Source organism: Pithys albifrons, chromosome 11, assembly GCF_047495875.1.
Source record: "Pithys albifrons albifrons isolate INPA30051 chromosome 11, PitAlb_v1, whole genome shotgun sequence".
Classification (NCBI taxonomy): domain Eukaryota; kingdom Metazoa; phylum Chordata; class Aves; order Passeriformes; family Thamnophilidae; genus Pithys; species Pithys albifrons.
The window spans coordinates 25,869,967-25,886,283 of NC_092468.1; the positions used below are offsets into that span (position 1 = coordinate 25,869,967).

General features: G+C 55.3%; 1 protein-coding gene across 1 annotated transcript in view; it reads right to left on the bottom strand.

Moving 5' to 3' along the window:
• The window catches only part of KCNAB1 (potassium voltage-gated channel subfamily A regulatory beta subunit 1), a 61,561-nt gene extending 53,420 nt beyond the window's left edge, over positions 1 to 8,141 (bottom strand). The window contains exon 1 of the mRNA XM_071566709.1: positions 7,735 to 8,141. Coding sequence (XP_071422810.1) covers positions 7,735 to 8,006 — 272 coding nt within the window. The 5' untranslated portion in view covers positions 8,007 to 8,141. The remainder of the gene's footprint in view (positions 1 to 7,734) is intronic.
• Between the last annotated feature and the right edge of the window lie 8,176 nt (positions 8,142 to 16,317).

Below are 16,317 nucleotides of genomic sequence, written 5' to 3' on the forward strand. Positions count from 1 at the left end.
ACAGAGCCAAGCACCAGGAAAACACACTGGGAATGAGGGAGAAGCAGCTTATCAGGCAGTGGCAGCTCTGCCCAGGCGGTTCATGCTGTTCCTGGAGCCTCCCCTGCCCAGCAGCGCAGGGCACAGCAGGGGCAGCCACGCTGCCCACACCCCTCTGCACCCCTGGGAGAGGCAGGAACAGAGAGGTGCCCACCTCAGCACAGGGGGAGTCCCTGCAAGGGGCAAACCCCCTGGCACCCCCACCCCCCACCCCCAGGGATCCCTGCCCAGCCCACACAGCTGCCCTTGCCATCCCACCCTCCCCAGCAGGGCATGGGTTAGGGGAGGACCCTACAGAAACCACACAACCCCCAAGGAACTGGAATAACCTGGGCAAAGACAGCCACGGGAATGGGTGCCATCCCCAGTGCCCCAGGGAGCAGCTGGGGCTTGAACAGAGTGGGAAAGGCTGAAAAACCCTTTGACACGTGACAGCGACTGTTTAAAAAAGGGCACAGCTGGATGTGGCTCAACCTGCCCAGGAAACAGGGCCACAGGAGGGCTGGGAGCTCTACCAACCGAGGGCTCTGCATGGAGCAGATGAGCTCAGGATTACAGTGTGGGATTACAGGACCCCATCAAGAGCTCTCACATATTTTGCCATCTAAAGATTAGATATTTTAAAGCTTGAATGCACAAAATGGGCCTCACTAAGGGAGCCTGGAAAAGCAGCTATGGCAAAGGGATCTTTCCCAAATTCCCCTCTTTTGGGGCAGCTCTGGGGGGGTATAAACCCAACCCTAGAAAAAGGGGTAAGAGCTGATAAATGGGCTCTGCTGCCCCAGGTTAAACCCTGCCTTGGTATTTAATACCATGGATGGCCTTGGCTGATACCTGATAACACTTTCAGCTTCCAGTATCCACAGGATTCCATGGCAGGGAATCCCCCAATTTCATTACAGGATGCTGGGAAAGGGTTGTCTGTTTCTAAACTTGTTGTCCACAAATTCAATTTATTCCCCCTGCCTCCATTCCTGCTTTGTGGGGGACAGGGAGTGAATCCCCACAGGCTGTTCCTGATTTAAACACATCTGTAATCCTTGTCAATCATCTTTGCCCTGAGCTAAAGGCCTGTTTAATCACCCAGTGTGGGGACAATCCCATCCCTCAGCCCCCTCTGCCTCCACAGCCCAGCTGGCTGTGTCTGTTTGAAAAGGGGTGGCCAGAGCTGGCCCACGTTTGGGTGTCAGCTCCTCACACTGCCCATTCCACTCTTGAAAGGGAAAGAGAGGGGAAAAGAGGAAAAAGAGGAGGAAAATGGAGAAAAATGGGGCAAAAAGGGAAAGAAGGGTGGAAAAGGGAAAAAGAGGAAAAAAGAGGGGAAAAGGGAAAAAAAGGGGGGGAAAGGGGAAAAAAGGGAAAACAGGGGGAAAGGGAATAAAAGGGAAAAAAGGAAAAAGAGGGAAAGGGAAAAAAAAGGGGAAAGGGAGAAAAAGGAAAAAAAGGGGGAAAGGGAAAAAGGAGAAAAAGGGAGAAGGGAGAAGGGGAGAAGGGAACATCCTGCCAAAGGGTACCTGCTGCCCATCACTGTACAAAAGCTCAGCATCCCAGTCCTAAATTCCCAAGGTTTAATTCACTTACCCAACCAAAGCAACAGAAACAAGTCAGAGCATCCCAGAGCTCTCTGGGGGTGCAGGAACTCTGGGGGGTCCTTGCAGGACACCACGGGGGGGTCATACCAGGTGAAGTGGGTTTGCCAGGGAAGAATTCACCTTCCTGGAGCAAAACCTCCATGGAATCCAAAGCAGAGCAAAGCCAGAGAGCCAAGTGCAGCCCAGCTGGCTGCTGTGCTGGGGGTCCAGCCAGGGGGTCCAGCCTGCCCTGCCTCGGGCCTCCAGAAATCCCTTCCACCCTCCCATGTGCCAGCAGCACGTTGGGCAGAGGCTGCCTGGGTGCCTTTGCAGACACAGATACACATCCAACATTTCCCCTCCAGGCTCTCTGGGTGCAGCTGCCCCAGCTCACAGACACTGTTTAACCACTGAGAGGTTTTACAGCCACAGCCTCCCAGTGTGAGGACAGACCCCAATCCCCTGCAAAGTGTGCAGGGGAGGAAGCTGTGCAGTGACTACCCCAGGGCATAATAAGACAACAAATTTGCTCTGAAAATGGTGTTTCATCTCTGAGAAATACTATTGTCATCAGAAAAGGGCCAGGCTCATCCACTGCTGCACTTTGGGCTCCCCTCTGAGAGGCTGCACTAACTGTATTGGCTAAAGCAAAGAAAGGAAAAGGAACTGGTCATTCTGTAAATGAACCAGCTTATAAGTATTTAGCAAGTGTTTCCTGTTCACAGTTCAGTACTTTCCACATATAATTAAATAGACCTTAATAAAAAAGGGATTTATTGTGCTGTCTTTAGGCTGGACCTAAGGAGAGCTGAAGAAACATCTGGAAGAAAGAGAAAAGAAAATCTTCAAGCTCACAATCAGACTAGAAGAGCCCCTGTACTTGTGGAAGAGCAAACAACCTATGGAAACAGCATGTGGTGGCTGCTGGAGCATCCCTGCCCCTGGGGCAGAGCCCCCTCTCCCCAGGACACATCCCCTGCGCCCTGGAAGCACAACGTGTTAAGGCTGTTCCTGTCAGCTGTGAAAAATGCACACACTTAAGGTGCAGCACATGCTCCAGCCCCTCAGCTTCAGCAGAAATGCAGCACGGGCTTTGTTTCCCCATGACTAATGGCTCTGGTGAATGACAATACTCCAATTATTAAGCCAGGGAGCAGAGGTGGAGGGAGGTGTGAGCCTGGAGCCCTGCAGAGCTGAGCCTGCAGCCACAGCCCCCAGGGCTGGGCAAAGCCTCAAGGCCAAGCAGCCACCCCTGCACTCAGCACTCCCAGAATCTCTCATTAATTACAGTTTTCTGTGGCTTAAGGACTCTCTCCATCGAATTTGGGATTCAACCCTATAGAACTTTTCTACCCAACCTCTTTGCAGGGTTTCTGCCCCAGACTGGTCAGGTTTCTATGCAGAAAAATGTAGGAAGGAACATCACTGTGAGGTTTTGAGTGATGCTTTAGGACTCAGTGACAGCCCAGCTCCACGTCAGGAGGTGTCTGTGCACCAGGGCTTTGGCAGGATAATCTCCTGGGGAGGACATTCCAGACCACAACCACTCCATGGGAACACTGTGCCCACAGCACCACTTGTGCTCCTGAGAGAGGGCACAGCAAGGGTTAAACTATGTCTGGAGTGGAGCAACAGCACAGGAAGTGCTGAAGTAGAGAGGAACCAGATAAATGGAGATTTCTGTGTGTGCACTGACACCAACACAACTGCCACGAGGGATCAGCATCACCCACTTCACTCCCTCAGCTTTCCAGGCTGAGTAGCCCCAACGGGCTCCAAGGATGCCCAGGCAGGATCCCACAGCAGAGCAGAGCTACAAAGCCCTTTGCCATTTCTCCTGATTGCAGCTCCAAAGCTGCTCTTTCCTCCAAACACCACCAGAGTTTGCTGGCCAGCAGCTAAAGCTGGGACACAACTGTGCTGGATCCATAAAAACAGTAGTCATGTCTTATTTTGGTTTTAGGTTCAGACGGGCCATGGGCAAAGATCAACCTCTTGGGAAAGGAAACACTTCCAAGAGAACCTGTTTTTATTAGAAGCCCAGAGGACGTGTGGACTTTCCATGTGGAACATCTTCCTTTTGAAATGAACCTCTTTAGAACAAAACACAATGACAACCAATGGGCTGAGCACACCCATGTCTTCACCCACCATCCCCAGTCTACACCCTCTTCTCCCAGGCTGCTCCAACTCCCTTGGACACTTTTCCTAACACAGAAGCCACATATTTCCCACCCTAAACCCAGCCAGACTTCAGTCCATTTGCTCCATAAGGAGGGCAGAGCACCTCAGGGTTCAAACCCCAAGTTGGAAAATTCAGTGTGTTTTTCCCCATCTTGGAAGTGTCCAGGGCTAGGTTGGACAGGGCTGGGAGAAACCTGGTTCAGTGGAAGGTGTCCCTGCCCAGGGCAGGGGTTGGAATGAGTTGGACTTTAAGGTCTCTTCCAACCCAAACCATTCTGGATTCTGTGATTAACGTTAGAAGAAAAAGATCAAATTAGAGTTTTGAGAGAACAGGTCAGATGCATTTAGCTGTGCTCCAAGTCTTGTAGTGCTCAGAAGACTCAGAGGAGCAGAGTTGGTGAAGCAGAGAGAGGCACAGGGTGCCACCCCCCGGGGGAGCTCTGGGTGCCTCCCCCAGGTGGGTGCCAGCAGTGCCCACGGTGCCCACACAGGTACCTGTACTTCATGCCAGTCCGTGCCCGCGTGGTGTCCTGCAGCGACAGCCCGTGCAGGTGCAGGAACCTCTCCAGCTGCTTCCTCTCGGCGGTGGGGCTGGGCGTGCCGGGCCAGCCCGCGGCCGGGCACTGTGCCCGCGGGGCACCGCTCTCCTTCCTGCCCCGCAGCAGCAGCGCCTCGGTGCCCCTGGGCACGCCTGGCCTGTGCGGGGCCACGTTGGTGCACGGCGGCTTGTACAGGTGCATGGCCCCGGCCCCCCGGCCTCAGTGGCTCCCACGGTGCACTTGGGAGAGCAGAGCCCAGGGCGGGCCTGCTGCCACCCCGCTGCCACCTCAGTGCCACCCCACTATCACCACTGCCACCCTGCTGCCACCCTGCTGCCACCTCACTGCCACTCCGCTATGAGATGACTGCCACCCCTACTGACACCACTACCACCCCACTGCCACTCCGCTGTCACCACTGCCACCCAGGTGTCACCCCACTGTCACCTTAGTGCCACCCCACTATCACCACTGCCACTCTGCTGTCAGCTGACTGCCACTCCACTGTCACCACTGCCACCCCACTGCCAACACTACCACCCCACTGCCACTCCACTGTCACCACTGCCACCCCACTGCCAATCCACTGTCACCCCCCTGTCACCACTGCCACCCCACTGCCACCACGCTGTCACCACTGTCAACCCACTGCCACCACTGCCACCCTGCTGCCACCACTGCCACCCCACTGTCACCACTGCCACCAGTGCCACCCCACAGTCTCCTCGCTTCCACCCCACTGCCACCCCTGCCACCCCACTGCCACCCCCCTGCCACCACTGCCACCCCCCTGCCACCCCCCTGCCACCCCACTGCCACCCCCCTGCCACCACTGCCACCCCCCTGCCACCCCCCTGCCACCCCACTGCCACCCCCCTGCCACCCCCCTGCCACCCCCCTGCCACCCCTCTGCCACCCTCTCCAGCGGGCCCGCAGGGCTGTGCTGCCCAGCAGGGTCCCCGCGCGCTGGAGCCGCCTTTGCCTCAGACATTGTTTATATCGTTGCCACCGGCCCCTTTCAGTGGCTGCCCAGGGTGGATTATGGCCAAGATCAGCAATCTTGTTCATCTGCCGGGGCCTCTCCCAGCCCAGGCCTCCAAGGGATAAGGGCTACAGTGGGAATACAGCACTGACCCCGTTTCCCAGGTCTTATATTTAGATAATGAGGAATATTTGCTTGGGATTCAATCCCAGGCCAATAAGCACAACCCCGGTACTCTCCCAGGGTGTATTTCAGGCCCAGATGAAGCTGCAGGCAGCTTTCCTGCCCCTCACTAGAACATTTGGTCTTCTCATAGTGCACTGCTGGGGTTACCCAGCCCGGGAACTTCTGCAGCCTCCCAGGGCTTTGACAATCAATATGAATAAAATCATAATTTTGTCAATTATTTCACTACTGATAAACAGAAAATAAAAGGTTTCTTGTTCATAGAATCATAGAATGGTTTAGGTTGAAAGGGACCTTAAAGACCATCTTATTCCAAACTCCCCTGCCCTGGGCAGGGACACCTCCCACCAGCCCAGGTTGCTCCAAGCCCCATCCAACCTGGCCTGGGACACTCCCAGGGATGTTTTTCAGGGTGTTCATCACTGCTGGCCAAGGCAACACCCAAAAGGACCACAGTGACCTTTTGTGGCCCCAGCAAAGAATCCTGCCAAGGTCTGGTACACACCACTGAGGCAAATCTCTGAGCTCTTCTATTTTAAAAGCTCAACCCATTTTTGGGCCGGCATTCCAGCCCCAAATAGATCAGAAAAATAAGTTAAATAATCAAGTGATGGATGTATCATGAACTCAACTAATCCTTAAATCTTTCAAAGCAGATAAAGAAAGACTGATCCCACACCCAGAATATATTTTAAAAGCTTATAATTCAATGTCAGAGAGGGGAGTGTGGCGAGGACACGGGGATTACCCTGCTATTCTCCCTCTGCCACTGTCACATCGGGCACTGATGGACCTGGGTGTGCCCGGGAGGGTCCTGCCCTGCTGCCCCGGGGCCCCCCAGCCCTGTGGAACCCCCACACTCCTCTGCCCGAAGATGGGGGTGCTGCTCTCCCCAAGGGTGGGGTGCAGGGGGGGGTTTCAAGCCCTGCTCTTTGCAGCCCAGGGACGCTCCAGGGAGGGCAGCGAGTCCCGAGGCTGCGGCTGTTCCTGCCTCGCAGGGACCGTGTTTTCCCCCTGAAGGCTGTACCTGTGATCTCTGCCTTTGCTGTTACCTCCTGCCAGCCCCAGCCCTCTGCTCATCTATAATGCAAGGGGAACCAATGCAAAGAAATATTTCTGCAAGCTCCTCTGAATTTTTTTGCTTTCCTGGTGCTGTCCAAGCCCCCGGGTGCCTGACCAGGGGCTGGTGGGACCGATGGGCACCGTGCCCCACAATCTGCTCCCTCCCAGCCCACAGCCCCTCGTGTTCTCTGCAGGTGCTTGTGGGTATTTCTGCACTTCAACGAGCACTTGCTCCGTCTGTTTTACTTTGTTCTCCTTTCATTTATCCCATTCCTAATTTTTATTCTAACGACATTCCAAACAATTCCTAATCCAAGCCTATCTGCAAGAGCTCAGTTTGTGCCGGGCTCTTCAGGCACCCCCATCCTGTCTTGGATTAGGGAAGATCTCAGCCTGTTCCCATCCAAAATCCCGCCTGCTACCGATGTATTTGAGTCGAGCTGGGGGAAAGACTGAACCCCCTTCGGCAGCAGCCCCGTCCCTTGCGGTTCCAGAGCCCCCTCCTGCCTGTGCCAGCCCCCGAAGCTCCCCCCGGTGCCGCTGCGGGGATGGGACAGCAGCACCCCCGGCCGTGCCCGTTTGGGTTCCGGTTTCACTGAGGGTCTGACCCTGCACAGGAGATTAGAGAGTCGCACGTCTAATTTCCACTAATACCAAGATCCCCTTATATTTTTTTAAAGGAGCAAGATCAGATTCTGGAGCCTGCGACATTTAAGACTGATGGGACGAGCGATGCAGCAGCCGCAGGTTCCCCCTCCCGAGCGGCTCGTTGGCGGCTGAGCCACCGGCACTGCGGGCAGGGACGGGGCAAACGGGGACCCTCCTGGCACCCACACGGTCCCTGCTCAACAGCAGCAACTTTTCAGCTCTACTCAAACAGAACTGCAACCACTTGGACAAAACAGCTCGTGAGAAACGAGGCCGAACAGCCAGAGGCAGTTTGTGCCCAAGAAGTGACGGGAAACAAGAAACTTCACAGGATTTTCAGCTCTGTAACACACACCCGTTGTGTGCAGGGGGAAAACACGGGAATAATCAGAAAAATCAGGCTGCAAAGCCAAAGACCCTTCTACTAATATTACTACAGTCACTGTTGTCCCCGTTATCACTGCTCTCCTCCTCACCCCGTGCCCGGCAGCGCTGCCGGCCCGGGCAGAGCCGCGGTACCCACCTGTGGGGCATGCCGGTGGTGTAGGCGATGGTGTACTCGTGGGACAGCTCACACACGCGCAGGTACCAGTTCATCTCCAGCTCCCGCAGCAGCGCCAGGCGCCGTGCCCGCTGCTGGGGCTGCCCGGGCCGCGCCCGGCCCTCCTTGCCGCTGTCCGAGGAGGCTTTCAGGGCTCTGTCCCTGCTGCCCAGGGACAGCACCGACTGTTTCCTCAGCTTCAGGGACTCGTCGGCGCTCTTGCCCCCCACGGTCCCCGTGCGCGCCGCCAGCATCGCGCGTCCTGCCCGGTGCCCTCAAAGCATGGAAAGTGATTGCAGCGCGCACTTTCCTCGCTCTATAACCTCACGCCGGCCACAAAGCTGTAATTAGAGACGTGTCTGCGGGGCTTAACCAGAAAGAAGAGCTGCAACCTTCTCATGGAACCATCTGCGGCGGCTCCGCGTGCCAGCGGCTCCGCAGCCAGCCAGGAGGATGTGCCCCAAAACCAGCCCCCCAGCTGGGCTCGGACACACCAGGGCTTGGGCCGGCTCCCCAGCGCCGTAAACATCGGAGGGGAAGTCACACGTGTCACCTTGACGGCAAACCCGGGCCACGTGGGCTGCCCCGAGCAGATTGCGGCGCGGTCCCTGCGGCCGCGGCCTTGTAGCATCCCTGGATTCGGCCAGAGCCCCGAGCCCGCCGTGCCAGCCCCCCGCGCCTCCTCCTCCTCCAGCTCCTCGGCTCGCCCCGTCCAGCAGCAGCTTCCATGTCCCAAGGGATTGGCAGGAATTCGGGGCTTTGGTTACCCTTAGGATGAGAAGGAAGTTGTGGCTGTTCCTGAGCAAACAGTCTTGGGGAAAACGTAGGAAAGGGCGGCCGCGGGAGTTGAATTAATTCCCTCCCCGGCCTGAAATGTAAAAGCTGATACAGAGATTACAGCTCTAATCACAGCAGCCACTTCGGGAGCATATCCGTGTGCGGAGAGAGCAGGCAGAGCAAAAGCCCCCTAAGGCAGGCAGGATTTTCAAGTCATTGCACTCAAAAGCTTCGTAATCGCCCCAAAGCAGAGCAATCCCCACCTGTGCCCTGCACGGGTCTCCTGGGGATGCAGATCAGGGAAAAGGGATCTCCGGAGGTCTCTGGCCTCCAACAGGAGCCGGTGTTACCCAGCCTGTTTAGCAGAAATGACACCAAAACACTCACTAGAAGTTTTGCAGAACGCTAGAAAAAATAACTCAGACTTTAAGCTGTTAAAACTTTCCAATTTTGTGTCTGTTCCAAAGTGTTTCCTCATTTATCCTTAAATTTCCACAGCCCTTCCCAAAAAGGAGAAGGTTTCCAGCAGCTCCAGAAGCCTTTAAACCAACCCCGAGCAGTCAAGCAATCCATACTTATTTTACAGGTACACAACTTGAAGATTCTCCAGGTCCTTCCCTGTGGAAGTTGGTTGTCAAAAGTGAAATAACGTTCTTAAGGAGCTGTAAAAAAGCCACATTGTGCTTCCTCAGCCTCCCGTGTTTATCATTCCTTTAACCACAGAAATGCCCTGTTGTTCCCTAAGACTTTGAAAGGTATCAGTCACCTGAAAGGTAAATTAAATTAAAGGCGCTGCTGGCGATTTGTCCCTGTCTCAGCGGGCCATTGTTGGGCGCATCGGGCTATTGTGCGGTGGATGTTCCCTAACGAGTCACCTGCGCAGGTAACGCCACTCGGTATTGTCTGCGGGGCGATTCTACCTCCCGGCAGGTAAGGACACCCGGCTCAGCTCATAAAAATTGCAGAACGATTGGTTTCCTGAAAGCAAAGCTGCCCAGCTGCCGAAATGCTGATCCTGGCTGGGATCCTGGTTCCCTCAGAGCCCCTGCCCGGGCAGGGTGGGCGTCCAGGGGGCTGGGGGGCATCTCCTGGGGGGCACACCTCACCTGCAGCCACCGATAGCAGGTGTTTGTGGGGCCGTGGAGAGCAGGGTGAGGGCATGGCAGGTGTTTGTGGGGCCGTGGAGAGCAGGGTGAGGGCATGGCAGGTGTTTGTGGGGCCGTGGAGAGCAGGGTGAGGGCATGGCAGGTGTTTGTGGGGCCGTGGAGAGCAGGGGCAGGGCAGGGCAGGTGTTTGTGGGGCCATGGAGAGCAGGGGCAGGGCAGGTGTTTGTGGGGCCGTGGAGAGCAGGGGCAGGGCAGGGCAGGTGTTTGTGGGGTCATGGAGATCTGGGGCAGGGCATGGCAGGTGTTTGTGGGGCCATGGAGAGCAGGAGCAGGGCATGGCAGGTGTTTGTGGGGTCATGGAGAGCAGGGACAGGGCATGGCAGGTGTTTGTGGGGTCATGGAGAGCAGGGGCAGGGCATGGCAGGTGTTTGTGGGGCCATGGAGAGCTGGGGCAGGGCATGGCAGGTGTTTGTGGGGCCATGGAGAGCTGGGGCAGGGCATGGCAGGTGTTTGTGGGGCCATGGAGAGCAGGGTGAGGGCATGGCAGGTGTTTGTGGGGCCATGGAGAGCAGGAACAGGGCATGGCAGGTGTTTGTGGGGCCATGGAGAGCTGGGCCAGGGCATGGCAGGTGTTTGTGGGGCCGTGGAGAGCAGGGTGAGGGCATGGCAGGTGTTTGTGGGGCCATGGAGAGCAGGGGCAGGGCATGGCAGGTGTTTGTGGGGCCGTGGAGAGCAGGGGCAGGGCATGGCAGGTGTTTGTGGGGCCGTGGAGAGCAGGGGCAGGGCATGGCAGGTGTTTGGGGGGCCATGGAGAGCAGGGGCAGGGCATGGCAGGTGTTTGTGGGGCCGTGGAGAGCAGGGGCAGGGCATGGCAGGTGTTTGTGGGGCCATGGAGAGCAGGGTGAGGGCATGGCAGGTGTTTGTGGGGTCGTGGAGAGCAGGGTGAGGGCATGGCAGGTGTTTGTGGGGCCGTGGAGAGCAGGGTCAGGGTATGTGACAATCCAGTGAATGACACCTCAAAGTGATCAGGGCTGGAGGCACCTCCTGCCTTTTGTATTCCTTTTATATTCCTTTTTCCAGGCAATCACTGGTCAAAGTAATATGTAACATTAGAATTATATATTTCTGACTTATCTATACACTATATGAATGTGCAGAAACATGTTTAGGAACTCTCTACCCACAGCTTACTACAAGTTATAACTGATTATTATATTAATTATATAATATTATAGAACTTAAATTTATTAATAAATTGTGCCAGGCTTTGAAAATTTCTCTGACTCTTCTTAAAATGCTCCCTAAAATCTGATTTTTATTCCACCTATGGTCCCTGGAATTGGACACAGGATATGGAAACCATCCAAGCCAAGGAGTGTCCCCATGCCCACCCCAGCCTGGCAGCTCCTGGGGGTCCCCAGCCCCGTGTGCCCCCCCAGACCCCATGGGTTAATCTCCCTGTGCCCAGGGCAGAGCCCTGCACTGACCAGCACTAAACCCTGGGCTGTCTGGAGCCAAGGGAGGGGTTCCAACACTGAGGGGTGCAGAGGGACAGAGCAGAGTTAAAACCCCAACGACACTGTTTGTGTCACTGGTTTTAAAGCAGAACATTCCAGTAACACCCAGCCCTGAGCCCCCACGATGGGAGCTCAGGATTAATACATTTTCCTCTGGCTCAGGCACCCTTTTAGCCAAACCTCCTGTTTTTCAGATGTAAATAAGAGATTCTAAAACCCCCTCAGCAGATGTTTTCTGCTCAGGGAGGCAGGAGGTCACCTCGGGGAGTTAATGCACTGCACACAGGGACCATTTTTAACCTGGTTTTAGAATCTCATAAGTAGTTTTCCATCATTATGTGCCATCCAGTGCCACCTCCATGCTGTCCAACAACATCCCACAATGCCACATGCCTGGAAAGTCTATCCTGATTATCTTCAATGCAAATTTAGTTTGATAGAATGGTTTGGGTTGGAAGGGACCTTAAAGACAACATCATTCCACCTCCTGCTCTGGGCAGGGACACCTCCCACCAGCCCAGGTTGCTCCAAACCTTGTTCAACCTTCAACTTCCAGGGATGAGGCAGCCACAGCTTCTCTGCCCAACCTGTGCCAGGGCCTGCCCATCTTCCCAGGGAAGAGTTTCTTCCCAGTATCCCATCTAACCCTGCCCTCTGGCAGTGGGAAGCCATTCCCTTGTCCTGTCCCTCCATCCCTTGTCCTAAGTCCATCTCCAGCTCTTGGAACACCTTTAGGCTCTGGAAGGGCCTCTCAGATCTTTCTGAAGCCTTCCCTTCTCCAGGTGAACACCCCCATTCCAGACTAAAGCCATGCAGGATGCACAGTCTGATCCAGCAACTCTCCAGTAATTCTACTAAAACACATTTGCAGTTCATCCTCTTTTAAACTCACCTCAAAATCCACCCCAGCTCTTCAGGTTCCACAGTAACCTCTCAGTGCCTGTTCAGGTTCCACAGTAACCTCTCAGTGCCTGTTCAGGTTCCACAGTAACCTCTTTCAGGTTCCACAGTAACCTCTCGGTGCCTGTTCAGGTTCCACAGTAACCTCTCAGTGCCTGTTCAGGTTCCACAGTAACCTCTCAGTGCCTGTTCAGGTTCCACAGTAACCTCTCGGTGCCTGTTCAGGTTCCACAGTAACCTCTCAGTGCCTGTTCCCCACATTTTCCCAGTCTGTACCTGCACATCCCAGACCTCTGCACACACAGACACTCCCAGGCCAAACAAATGAGCAGCAGTAAATAACCTGCAAGGTCCTGTTGGAGAGGTTTAAGCAGAAGAACACGAGCCTGGCACAGGTACAGGTTGGTGTGGAAGCCTCTGGAAGTGTTCCCTCAGCACACACAGCTGTTTGGTCCCACAGGAGCACAATCATCCCCACATCCTGACCCAATTAGCTGTGAGGCTCAAGGCTCTGCTGCTCCACACTCTCTGCTCCAGGTAATTGAAACCCCATCAGGGAAAGCTTCATTAAGGCACTTAATTGGGCCTAAGTGGTTCACCCTGCTCTGACAGCGCTTAAATGCAGTGACTTATGAACTCCTGCTTGGGCAGCAGCCACTGCCTTTGTACCCGGGCACCCTCAGCAAACCTGCTCCCCACAGCAGGGAGTCCTGGAATCTTCCAGGTTGGAAAGGACCTTGAAGATCATTGAGCCCACCTGTTAACCCCAATCCCAACAGCAGAGAGCTCCATCTGTGTCCCTGAAGGACACAAGGGGTCTGGGAGCTCGGGGGGCACCGGGTCACAGCAGCTCCAGTGAGTCAATCTGCTGAAATTAAAACTGAGTGCAAGTGACTCTCTCCAGCCTTTTATCTTCTCCAATAATTTCTAGATGTGATTGTGGGGCCAAAGGCCAGTCCCAGCACACCCAAGTGAGGAGCAAAATGCCTGGGTACGTTAATTAACTCTGATTTTCCTCTTTGCCAAGTTCAGTGAGGTCATGGACGAGCTGCTCTCTGGCTTTGCTGAGCTGCACCCACCAGTGACCAAGAAACCCGTGATTAGGAAGGGGAAGTTTTTCCAAGGTCAAGGGGAATCCAGACCCTCAGCCTTTCCTGGAGGGACATGGCTGTGCTGGGCAGGGCTGAGGGAGGCTGTGCTGGGCAGGGCTGAGGGAGCCTGTGCTGGGCAGGGCTGAGGGAGGCTGTGCTGGGCAGGGGGTGAGGGAGCCTGTGCTGGGCAGGGGCTGAGGGAGCCTGTGCTGGGCAGGGGCTGAGGGAGCCTGTGCTGGGCAGGGGCTGAGGGAGCCTGTGCTGGGCAGGGCTGAGGGAGGCTGTGCTGGGCAGGGGCTGAGGGAGGCTGTGCTGGGCAGGGCTGAGGGAGGCTGTGCTGGGCAGGGCTGAGGGAGGCTCTGCTGGGCAGGGCTGAGGGAGCCTGTGCTGGGCAGGGCTGAGGGAAGCTGTGCTGGGCAGGGGGTGAGGGAGCCTGTGCCCAGCCCTGCCCCAGAGCCTGATGATCCCTGACCACTCTCACTCAGCACGAGAAGGTGCAGAACCACCCCCAATGTGCTTTACTTTTCTGCACGAATTTCAGACAACAGGCTGAGCTGCCTTATCTAACCAAGTGTTGAGCAGTTGATGCTCCCAGGATGCAGTTCCTGGGCAGGCTCCTGTGCCTGGAGAATTGTTTGGTTGCCAGGGGTGTGGAGCCCAGCTGGGGCAGGCAGTGAGCTGAGTCTGCACCATGGACCACACCTGGACACTGGGCTGCCACTGCCCCCTCAGACCATGGCCAGGAGCCCTGTCCCTGTCCCCTGGTCCTGGAGCAGCACAACCAGCACGTCCCTGGGAGTGCCCACACAGTGCCATGGCATTGCTATGGCAATCAGCACCACAGAAGGCACTAAAAATAACGCTCAGCTCTGCAAAGCACAAAGATCATCCCGAATCCCAGCCCGGGCTCAGCCACCTGCAGCCCTGGGGGTGGGGGGTGCTGGGTCCCTGCTCCCCACTGGGCACAGCAGGACATGCCCACCCACCCCCTCCAACACTCAGCTCCCCCTGCACAGGCACAGCATCCCCTGCAGCCCCAGCCCCTGTGCCCCTGAGAGTGCCTGGAGCTGCACAGAACAGGGGGCATCACTCCAGAGCCCCCTGGGGCTGGGGGCAGCCAGGAAACCTCCTTTGCCCTCTGAAAACCCCCAAATCCAACCAATGCCCACTGCATTCCCAGTGTCCTGAGCAGCATCCCACCTCCACACCAAGAAACCTGGACAGCTGGGCAGCTCCAGGCACAGAAAGAGAAGCTGGGCAAGCTCCAGGCACAGAAAGAGAAGGGCTCTTGGCAGTGCCTTGTCCCAGGTCACACCTTGCCCAAACTATAACAAAGTTATCCCAGGGGGCAAAGTGCCAGAGCAGCACTGGATGCCCAGGGTGCACCTGAAGTGACCCCAAAGGATAAAGCTGCTCAGGAACACCAGCCCTGGCCACAAACCCGACAGGAGCAGGGGCCACCAGGGGCAGAGCTGTGGGAGCAGGAGCCCCCAGTGCTGAGCTTCCCTTTCCCAAAGGCACCACAGGTTTCCACGGGACAAACAGCAGCACAGGGACTCTGCTGTCAGTGGCCAGGTCATGGGCCACAGGAGCTCATGGTCAGGTGTCAGAGCCATCAATTATGGATGGCAGCCTTCAATTATTGCTGCTGCCTCATCAAGGGGAGTGTGGGCACAGGGACCTGGGCAAACACCTCGTTGTGAAGGGAGAGCCTGGGCCCCCCGTAGCAGCAGGACAGGATGGTGCCCAGCCCACCCTGGCACAGCCCCTCAGTCCCAACCCCTGCCCCTACATGGAGCCCAAACTCTTCTCTTTAATTAACACTTCTCTTAATTAACACACAATTCAAACTTGGCTGTCCACAAAGTTTACACTTACCCCAGAACATTTTCCCACACTTTTTTCACCCTAAAACCCATTAAAAATAAGAAAACTTGCAAGCAGTTTTATAGTGACCTCTGTAGCCCAAACTACTCTGGGGAAGGATCCACATGAAAAATATCCCAGCTCTAAGGGGGCTCTTGAGCACACTTTCAAATCAATTACTTCCATAAAACCAGCTTTTTCAACCCAAAATACACTCCCATTTATAAGGTACATGTAGAAACTACTTTTAGAATATACATTCTACATGTAAGCCCTTAAAAAAAAGTCACACCAAGGTTCAAACATAATATTTTTATTTGTGGATAAAAATTAAGGCTCACAGTACTTTTATCATTTCACAAGCAGAAAAATGTTAAAAATTGAGACTGATGGGGAATGCCCCCAATACAAACTCCTCTAACTGCTGACATGTTTTACTGAAGACTCGAGGTGAACAATTGTACAGGGCAGCTACAGGTATTAGTTTGTAACCTAGTGCTAAATACCATTTTTCCTTAAGAAATGTGAACAGAGGATGATGTTTCTCTCCACTTGTGGCTGTCCAGTACACGTGGATTCCACAGCAACAGCCAAGAACCTCTGGGATGATCACCCCAACCCTCCTCAGCAAACCCACCACAGCTGCCACACATGGCACAGGGGTCAGACAGGGCAGAGAGCCAAGGCTCACCAGTTCACACCCATAAGACATTGGGATTTATAGTGCAATAGTTTATGCCTAAAATTTTCAACACTCAACTTTCTGGCTTAAAAATAAGAACCCAGAGTTGCTGTCCAGCGGCAGGAATGCAGCCCAGGGGGTTACAGGATGGGATGAGTGCATGGCACACTTCAGGACACAGGTGGACATCATGCCTATGGTCCAAGGAGGACCTTTCCAAGTGTGCAGCTTGCAGAGAACAAGGGCCTGCTGGCCAGGTGTGCTGCAGGTGTGTGGGCAGAGGCACAGCCACTCCTGTGACCCCCAACCACCCCCAGGGGTGTGTTATCCCGAGTTCCATCCCAGCTGTGGGACTGCAGCTCCATCTCCACAGCCCCCACGTGGGGGTGTGTGTGGCTCAGCCCCGAGGAGGGTTGTTTTGCAGAGGGGCTCAGCACCCTGTGCATTATTTTTAGTGACTCCTCCAGCTCTGCCTGTTTGCTGTCAAGGCAACACAGCCCGTGGTGGCAGCGGGGCCGAGTCTGCGCAGGGAGGGCGGGGGGGACACAGAGCCTCAGGATCTCTGCACCACACCACAGGGATTCAGTTCTGCACTCTCTGGAGCTGTCAACTGTCCTAAGCCTCCC